Here is a 10,764-nt window from a genome sequence, read left to right on the forward strand (position 1 = left end):
TTTTGTTACCTGTCAGAGATGGTCCACAGAAAAGCACTGATTGTGCACTTTGACCCATGAAGAGCATTCCCTGTAAACAGTCAAGTCAAATGATCTGCTCTGCTTTTGAACTGTTGCCAAACCATCAAGAACACTTCAGACTTTTGACCCCGTGCCACTAAAATCTCTGCTCTAGGATCCAAAGCATCTTGCACTGAACTTTTCAGATGAATCAGCTGATCTAGTTCCAGTTTGCTTTGGTCTTTACAATGGTGTTATTTAGAACACTTAATGTTAAAAACTTGTCCTTGTTTGGAAAACTTATTGCGAAGAGCTAGACAGAACTGCAGGTCATTCTGCACGTTAAACAAAGTGCTATTGTGTAATCCCCACCATTATGATTCTAAAGAAATAACATTTTCAAAGCATATACCCAACGTTTCTTGGTTTCTATGCATGTTTAAACACACATAAAACCTTATTATCTTATTAATAATGACAACAGAATCTATCTGGTTTTGAGGCTAAAAGATGCACATATTTTTTTAATGTTTCAGCAGTTTTTTTATCATGATTTGGACAAAAAAAATTATTTAAAAAGGCTCAAAATTAGCTATTTTTAATTTAGATATAAGACAGTACAGCATGAGGACCCACTCCCCAGTTCATGGCATGCCTCCTACAGCTACACCATACTCAGTTTTCTGAGAATGTCTAGGAGTGACAGCCATCAATCACAACAGATAGAGGCATCTGGAGAAGATAAAAATGGCTGGGTCTGAAGAGATCTGAATTTTCCCAGAGTTCTCCATAGCTAACAAAACACTTTAAAATATGCATCCTAAATAAGATTTAATTAACTTAGTAAAAGCATGTAGCCTAACTGGTGCAGATGCACAATGTCATAATAGGCCTATTCACCTGGTGTGGGGCTCTGTTGAAGAAGCAGCATTTTAATTATTAGCTACTCTGCTCCAGTAAAAACAGTCTGGTACTAATCAGCCTCTTTCAAAGCACCACATGTGATACTTTGGGACCACTCCACCTCCATGCTCCAAGAAATAGGTTTAGAACAGCCACTGATATTGAGAGACAGACTTCAAGACTAAAGTTAACCCAAGCTGGTGACAATTCACTGCACTAAGAAAGGAGGGACAATGAGAAGGAAATCTAAAAATGACTTCAGAAAATGCACTGTGATACTACAAAGCCATGCATTCTTGCTTGGATCTAATCTTATTACAACATTGTGTGGATGAGCTCAGTAATCATTTTAATTCAATTTGGAGCCATGATACACATTGCCCATCAGATTCAAAAGACTTTACTTAGGAAGCTCATCGCATGCTAAATGGCACACTGTAGTGTGTCAGCGTGTTCTCGTCTCCCAAATCTATGCAATTTCATGCACCGGCTACAAAGACAGATACATAAAAGTTCTGCTAATCAAACAATCCTTCTAAACAATGGCAAAATATTCCAAATATCCCACTTTTGCCACATACTTGACTCAGTCAGTCTAAAACGTGTTGCTGATTAGAGGAGATAAAACATGAATACAATAGCAAATTTCCTAGCAGACACCACTAGATTAAAGGAATCCAATAAAAAGCTTCACATGAGCCTAGAAGAGATTTCTAACATGTTTGGTAGCAGCTTGATAGCAGGCAGAGCTGTGAGTGAGTGATTTCATTACAGATTATTGGTGTATATTTCCACTTAGAGGAAGGGAAGACCCCATGGCACACATACAATGTGTGAATGACTAAATGCATTGAATCAATGAGATTTTAGTGTTCTGTTGTCTTGGCAAATAGAGAAATATCAAACAAAAGCATTTCAAACAATTTGGTGAACATTATTTTATAAACATGATATAATATGGAAAGTGACCATGTCTTTGATGCAAAACTAAAGAAAGAATGAAATGAGAACAGATGAAGAACAGAGTAATCAATGGAATGATCACTCCATCAATATTGATATTTAAATCCATTTAATCTTTGTTTGGAAATATTAGGCAGCCAAAGCTACACATTGGAAGCTGGATTGTGATCTGGAACCATATTTAAAAAAATAAATACTTTTGGTATAAAATATTAAACCACATTAAAAAAAAGTTTTCTTTCGACTTTCAAAAATACAGAACCTTGTTTAAACAACTTGGCTACACATGACAGAGTTATTCTATTAAAATAAAAGTAGTTTGACAACTTTTACATGAGTAATTACATAGTAAATGTTTAGATTTCCATGTCTGACTGCTGTGTATGTAGGTCAAGCGGTCACATTGCATTAAGACAACATGCATTATTTATATATACATGTTTGTATATTCACAAACTTACACAGGAAAAAAGTAAAAAAAAAAAAAAAAAAAGAAAAGTTCTCGCATTACACAGGGAGGCGTGTCGTACAGAACTGATTATTACGCCACAAGGGAAAAATACACTTTAGCTGTGTTCTCGAAAACAACTATTTCAGTGCAATTACCAAGCAAACCGATAAAGAAGCCAGTCTCTGTTTTAACACACGCTCATATATTTTGGGGAAATGAGCCTGATCTGAAAACTATTATTGGACCATCAGCATTTCAGAAAGAACATAAAGCAATGGCTAAAGCTTTAACAGACTGCTCTTGGGCAGTGATTGACCTGCGTTTGCTGGAAAGCACAGATTTGCATAAATCTTGCGCCAACAGTTTTGTGGTGGCAGCAGTATCTGTGCATTTGAATGCGATTACAATGTTACTACTTACATAACGCCGTAACTTTTTTTCAGGTGGAGACTTTCTGAGCCACCCCGAACACACCACATCTCCTCCGCTCATTTTCTTGTAGCCTTTCGTGAAAAGATGCGTCTTAAGTTTCGACTTTCCACCTGCAAAATATCAAAGCAAAGTTCCAAAACGTGAGGTGGAAGCTGCGCCTTACAAGAGAATGTGTTAAACAACAACATGAAAATACCGTCACTCCTGGTTTCCCGCACGTCCACACGGGAAGAGCTTCCACGCAGCGAAGCGGCTCCTATAGACTCTTCTGGATTAAATCCTCTCCTCTGGCGGGAGAACTCAAACAGAATGAATTTAAACACAACAATATCCGTCTAGAGTTGAATCCCCTTTAAGTTTGCACACTTTGCTGGTGTAAATAATCCGCTGGTTTCGTTTTTTTTTTTCTTTCAAACTGAAATGCAACGAGGCAGCGAGTGACACTCTCCAAGTTCGGTGTAGAGAAGGGTTTGCTCTATTTCCTTATTTTAAAGTAAAAGAAAACAATATCCTTGGGAAATAAATACAGTTTGTCCTTTATCCAAAGCATTATGGTCGCATCAGCGCTGAATGCTTTTTGAGCTGGAAATCCTCCCCGGTCGTCGACCTTCCCTCCAGTTTCACTCCCCACGGTTCCTTGATGATTGACAAGCATAAACGTCGATACTTTCCCTAAACTCAGCCTCCTCTGGCCTGTGGAGGCAGGGAGAAGTCGGACAAGACGGGGAATAAAGAACATTACATCATGGGAAATGTAGTCTTGGACTACTTCCCCGTCAGAAGGAAAACACTGGCACCGTGTTTCACAGGGCTCTGAATGGGTGTAAGCGAGTCTTTTAGGCATATCAATCGAAATAAAATTCGCTTGAGACGGGATTAAGACTTAATAATGTGCTTTGTGGAAGACTAAACGTCTCGAAACCTAATGAGCATGTGCATACTACACTTACCAGAATAGTCACAGTTTTTGCCTGCAGTCAAATTGCAAAAAGAAGTCTTTATTAGGCCTACTTTAATTATTTCAAATTGTTTATTTTTTTTTAAGGCGGTTTGCTCTCAGCCTATATAAAAAATATGGCGAAAAACATGTACATTTAGATATTTGCTTCATAAAAAGTGTCATTTTTACAATTCTGTGCATTTTATGTCATCGATACGAGGTATAATGTTTAATTTCAACCGATTACAATTTTATTAGGCTTGTTAAAAAGAATGTTACACAGTGTTCAACAACTGAAATAATTTTAATGTATTGCACTAGTTTCAGTTCCTAATGTCCCCAGGGTTACAAGCTTAATATTTTTTACCAAAATAAGTAATAAATATTCGTATTCCTGTTTTTCTACCATACAATTTAGTGTTTAGTATTACATTCTCTGACTAACATGTAATCATTTGTAATACATTTGTAATTTTAATATTGATAATGGAGGAGGGGTTTTTTTTGTGTCCCTTGACTTATTTTTCACCCGGTTATGTCATGATACTGTGAACTTTAACCTCTTCAACTCTGGGACATTTATGGGCTGCCACCTGCAATGTGTCACAGTCAAATTTTAAAGCTCACCATTCACACATGCTGTGGACTAATTGCCAAAAATGTGTCTCATTTAACAGAAAACCTCCCAAAATAAAATAGATAATATTGTTTATTTTTACATAATCTTATGATTAATAATATATATATATATATATATATATATATATATATATATATATATATATATATATATATATATACATACACACATCACACACAGTATACATTTTTTTCTTGTCCTAAATTTGTAAGCATTAGTTTTGGTTCTGTTCACTCTATCTTCCTCCAAAAAGCCTTATTTTATTCCACTAGATGGCAGAAAGTACTATAAAAAATTATTTCTCCTCTACCACCTTCCATCACAAATGTAGATGGCACTCTAATGCATTTCAGCCCTCACAGATGTGCACATCCATAGACATTCAGTCTAAGTTTCAGTTCATGCACCACCCCAATTGTTTCATAAAATATATCTCGGGCTCTGAGTGGACTATAAAATCAATCTAGGTGTCATTAGAAAGCTGATATCCTCCCCTTTGCTATGGTGTATTTTATCATCAATAGTTGATCGCATATATTTAAGATGATTTGTCCTGATGGACCGCATATTTTGTTCTGGACATCTTATAATACTTTGGATTATTCACACAAGCTAGCTGTAAGAGTAAAAATGGCTGATCATTTTAGAAAACTGCCTAAGGTTAGAACAGATATAAAGTTTTGAGAAATTTGGGGATTACAGCTACTGTCTACAGCATTGATCGGTGCATAAAAGAGACATTTGTAATTAATATCTAACAGAAATCATATTTTATGTTTTTGAAACTCTTTCGAACTGTGCTATTAGGGCAACAAAGTTAAATTATATTCCTGAGAATGAGAGCTTTCATTTGATGTATGATTTGTCTATTTAAGTGCTATTTCAAAGACTTTTATATTCCTATTAATATTTCTACCACAATACCTCTAGGTGGCGCTTATTTGCAACGTGGATGTTTTCAGGCCTTATTTTGTTATTTTATGTAACATACATAAATGCAGAAGTGATTGTTATCTATGAAAAAATTACTTGTGGGACTTGAACATTTTAAGCGAAACGTTTTCCGCAACATAGCGCCCCCTTTTGGACCCGGTGGTGAATCCGCAGAGCTGAAATTTATTAAAGATCTATGTTATAAAATCATGTCACACACTGGATGTGACACTGGCCATCCAGCAAAATCATGTTTGAGTTATTTGATGTGCATAACTTTTCTGTTTTATTTATGTTGTCCCTTTTACTTATAAGTGGACAATAAGAATATGACCACTCTGTTATGGAAAGATATAGGTAATTTAAAAACTTGAATATATTTATGCTAACAGAAATAAAATCATCAATATAAATTTATAAATATGTTAGCTAGATATCATTGCCAGATTGTTGGTAATGTTGTGGCTTATTTTTCCCCAAAAAAGTCCACCCTGACCCAACCCACCTAACTGGACATTTGAATTTTCATATAGTTTTAAGTCATTTAGCTTTATGATTTTATAAAACATCTTTAACATACAGTATCCTTTTAATATTGAAATAAAAATATATTTATGTATGGTATGTATTTAAGTATGTTTCAAGTTTCAAAGCCCAAACCTAATCATGTGTGACTAAAAGTCTAGACCATGGTACTAAAGTTTGATAGTTTTAATAGTGAATATTACCAGCAATATAATGCAGAGATGTGAAAAACAGTTTAAAAAAAGAACATTCATGTTTGTGGGATTGGTATCTTTGGAATGTTATTGTAATGCTAAACGCCTTACTCGGTTATCTCAGAAGCTTTGTGCCTACTCAGTGCTCTGATTTTCAGTTGTGCTAAGGATTGGTTTAGTCAGCTTATTAGCCTGTAATCTTTCACATGCTTTCAAGATTTGGGTAAAAATACAAAAGCATATATATGATTTATATACTACTGCAGGTAGTATAAACTACAGAGAAGACTGCAAATAAGGTAAAAATCTAGGGAAAATATACAGTTTAAAGGGTAACTAAACCCTAAACCAACTTTTTTTAGTTAATGATCTGTAAGCATGGGGCTTTATTAGTACTGGTCATTGATTCAAGTAATTTTTTTAACATTTGTGTATAAAGTGTTTTAATTCTACAATATATGGTGTAAAAACGTCTGAGTGCTGCCCTCTTCAGGTTGAACGGTGGTTACTGCAGTTGAATTTTCCTATTGGCTGTTGCGGTACTTCGTGACGTAAGCGGTGACAGCTGACGTAAGCAGGTTCCAGCTCACCACGCCAGATTCATGTACATGTCATCTTGCGACCGTGTGAGGAATAATAATAACATAGAGTCTGACAGCAGCTGTCAATTAATCCGTCACTACGAGTCTCAGGTACCCCCACCCCACCCGCTCAGCCCCGCACTCGGTTCGTTCCCTCTATCCCCGCCGGGGTCTGCCCACTTTTCCTGCATTTTCAAATATTTCTAGTGGGTGGAGTCAGACTCTGAGCAGGTGTTTAGTTACCCTTTAAGGAAGGTTTATTATAGAGGGTAACAACTAATAATTTGTATCCAAATATAAGTATTTTAATTGTAATTACCAGTGCAGCACATGTATGAGAAAATAAGTAGTTTTGACTACACATATACTAATAGTTTTCTCAAATTGTAAATAAAGAAAATTTTACTAAACTTAAGTTTAATTGTTTTACTATTCTTACTAGTTTTAATTAAGTTACAGTTGTCCATTACTCTATAAATTCTAAACTTACTAGAAACATTTAAGTGGTCCTAATTAAACAGTACTTGAAATGTCACATTCTGGAATAAAAATACTGGATATACGTTCTTTTTTGTACTACTACTAACTCAAAATTATCAAGTACAAAATTGTGGCTGTATGGAATACCCATAAGCCCTTGTGCTTCAATGAATTATATATGTTTGGTCAAGACAAGGGAACTTATTTAGAAATATAATAATTGTTTTTGAAAGAAAATAATTATAGGTTTAAAATATTATAATTATTGTTGTTGTTTTGTTGTAGCTAGTTGATAGTTGTGATTTGTGTGAAGTCACCATTAGGGTGATTCGTGTTGCCTCTGCAGTGAACTTGGAGCCTGTTCATTTTAGGTCATTAATCTCAAATCAATTGCACTTTACAAAAGTGCAAATTTATGTGCACTAAGAAGTTATGAGGAGAGTTAAATCTGTCAAATGACTAACTTAAGAGTCCAGTCATAATTTTTCTTATAAAATAATAAATAAAAACAATGATACTTTAATCACAGATGAGTTAAGTTTACTTGTAACTACACTACCATTCAAAGGTTTGGGGTCACTTGCCTGAAATGTTTCTCATGATCATAAAAACCTTTTGATCTGAAGGTGTTTGCTTAAATGTTTGAAATTAGTTTGTACACAAAAATATAAATGTGCCAACATATTCATTTAATTACAAAACTAACATTTTATAAAAAAAAAAGACAGTTTTTGAAATGGATGACTTGGACCGAATAAAAAAGAAAAGAAGCCACTAAGTGCCCAGCATATAGATGAGAACTCATTCACTACTGTTTAAAAAGCATCCTAGGGCAATACTTCAAGAAGTTGGTTGAAAAATGTCAAGAGTACATCTCTGCAAATTCTAGGCAAAGGGTGACTAATTTGAAGATGCTAAAATATAACAGATTTTATTTATTTGGGATTTTTTTAACATAATTCCAATAGTTCTATTTATATTATTCCATAGTTTTGATGACTTTACTATTACTCTAAAATGTGAAAAAATTAGTGTAGTTAACTGTACTTCAATAACTAAGTTTAAGTTGAATGAGTATGTTTACTTCTAAAAAGCATGCAAACTGATTGCCTAAAAAAAAAATCGAAGGTCTAATATACGGAGTACAGTTTACTTTGTGGGAAAGCATTTGATTATTTAATTAAAAGTGAAAGGTATAGAGGTTTGAATTTTATGAGACAAGTGCCCTTGCCAAGTTTTAGCAGAGGAAACAAAAAAGCTGACTTATATTGGAAAACACTGCATTATTATAATACAGTTGTTGGGAGTTTATATTAGCATTTACTCTAAAGAAACTGTCTTACCAGACTTTTTTCAAATGTCTACATGCACTGTAATTAAAATTACTTATCACACAGCTTAAGTTGTAAGGCAAAAACTATGAAACAAAAAGAAAGGGTGTGAACCGTGTACAGGGCGAATTCAACACTTAATGATGTTAATTCAGTGACGTTCGAGCTTGGCAGTTTTCTTAAGTGTAATAATCCCAACACAGAATGCTATATCTATTTATAAAAGTGTCCAATTTTGTTATTACAATTTTATGATAAACTTATAGGCTAATATTATTATAATGATGTGGATTTAGAACGTACAAATGGGCCACTCCCACCTTGTTACAGAATAAATTGTCACACGTCAGTGGTCTAAACAGTAGCGAAGAAATTTGTAGGCCTCAGATGTTGAATTATTAAGAGACATTGATTTTACCAAATGGTCTTCGAGATAATGTGAGTGGTGCAACACTGCAGTGCACATGTTGTAAAGCTAATGGCTCTGGATAGGTCTGAAGAGATAAAGGTATCACTGTTTGAAAACCGCAAGATGGCTTTGCTACATTACATGTATGTTATCCAGTGAAGAAAAGCACATCCATAGAAAAAGTAATGCACCACATCCTTAAATGTTTTTACAAAAAAAACAAACAAAAAAAACAACTGGCAGCTGTGGTTGCAAGAATAATTATGTAAAAAAAAAAAAACATACATTTAAACAACTTTACAGAACAACCTGTACATTTTGCAGTTTAAAACAGTTTTAATATACACTCACCTAAAGGATTATTAGGAACACCATACTAATACTGTGTTTGACCCCCTTTCGCCTTCAGAACTGCCTTAATTCTACGTGGCATTGATTCAACAATGTGCTGAAAGCATTCTTTAGAAATGTTGGCCCATATTGATAGGATAGCATCTTGCAGTTGATGGAGATTTGTGGGATGCACATCCAGGGCACGAAGCTCCCGATCCACCACATCCCAAAGATGCTCTATTGGGTTGAGATCTGGTGACTGTGGGGGCCATTTTAGTACAGTGAACTCATTGTCATGTTCAAGAAACCAATTTGAAATGATTCGAGATTTGTGACATGGTGCATTATCCTGCTGGAAGTAGCCATCAGAGGATGGGTACATGGTGGCCATAAAGGGATGGACATGGTCAGAAACAATGCTCAGGTAGGCCGTGGCATTTAAACGATGCCCAATTGGCACTAAGGGGCCTAAAGTGTGCCAAGAAAACATCCCCCACACCATTACACCACCACCAGCAGCCTGCACAGTGGTAACAAGGCATGATGGATCCATGTTCTCATTCTGTTTACGCCAAATTCTGACTACCATCTGAATGTCTCAACAGAAATCGAGACTCATCAGACCAGGCAACATTTTTACAGTCTTCAACTGTCCAATTTTGGTGAGCTCTTGCAAATTGTAGCCTCTTTTTCCTATTTGTAGTGGAGATGATGTACTTCTGCTGTTGTAGCCCATCCGCCTCAAGGTTGTGCGTGTTGTGGCTTCACAAAAGCTTTGCTGCATACCTCGGTTGTAACGAGTGGTTATTTCAGGCAAAGTTGCTCTTCTATCAGCTTGAATCAGTCGGCCCATTCTCCTCTGACCTCTAGCATCAACAAGGCATTTTCGCCCACAGGACTGCCGCATACTGGATGTTTTTCCCTTTTCACACCATTCTTTGTAAACCCTAGACATGGTTGTGCGTGAAAATCCCAGTAACTGAGCAGATTGTGAAATACTCAGACCGGCCCGTCTGGCACCAACAACCATGCCACGCTCAAAATTGCTTAAATCACCTTTCTTTCCCATTCTGACATTCAGTTTTGGTTCAGGAGATTGTCTTGACCAGGACCACACCCCTAAATGCATTGAAGCAAATGCCATGTGATTGGTTGATTAGATAATTGCATTAATGAGAAATTGAACAGGTGTTCCTAATAATCCTTTAGGTGAGTGTACAGTAAAAAAAACTGTAAAAAAATGCCTTTTACTTTTATAAGTTATTGTTAATAACCGTATAAATTACAGAAGAGCACATGATGACATGAAGCTTTGAATGTGAAAACAGACCTCAACTGTCTCAGATCATGCCTTTTGCTATCGACTTCCCATTTGAAATTTCCAGGCATAACACTTGTTATGTGGCTTTGGTGAACTATTAAAGCTATTGTGGGCATATGTGTAGTGCATTTTTCCTGAAATGTTACTATGCAACCTATGTGTCTCTTAAGAAAATATGCAATGAATCTCAGTTTTGTATATATTGGAATGACATATTTTGCATATTTTATGTAAACCAAATGTTAGGAATTCACTGTGATAGTGACTATGGTAAATTAAGACACAATACATGTACCATAGATAATACAATTAGACACGGTTCATTAAT

At 35.5% G+C, this 10,764-nt stretch overlaps 1 protein-coding gene across 5 annotated transcripts in view; it reads right to left on the bottom strand.

Annotated features, from left to right (window-relative positions):
- LOC127644021 (GRB2-associated-binding protein 1-like) overlaps window positions 1–3,485 on the bottom strand; it is a 120,203-nt gene extending 116,718 nt beyond the window's left edge. Inside the window, exons 1-2 of one of the 5 annotated variants that reach the window (XM_052127015.1) lie at window positions 2,946–3,485; window positions 2,738–2,859 (exon numbers count right to left, since the gene is read on the bottom strand). In XM_052127015.1, the coding sequence (XP_051982975.1) occupies window positions 2,738–2,809 (72 nt within the window). In that variant the 5' untranslated portion in view covers window positions 2,810–2,859; window positions 2,946–3,485. The remainder of the gene's footprint in view (window positions 1–2,737; window positions 2,860–2,945) is intronic. The other 4 variants (XM_052127017.1, XM_052127016.1, XM_052127014.1 and 1 more) reach the window with 4 other exon arrangements.
- Window positions 3,486–10,764: the final 7,279 nt, after the last annotated feature.

This window comes from Xyrauchen texanus, chromosome 5 (assembly GCF_025860055.1).
Source record: "Xyrauchen texanus isolate HMW12.3.18 chromosome 5, RBS_HiC_50CHRs, whole genome shotgun sequence".
Lineage (NCBI taxonomy): Eukaryota > Metazoa > Chordata > Actinopteri > Cypriniformes > Catostomidae > Xyrauchen > Xyrauchen texanus.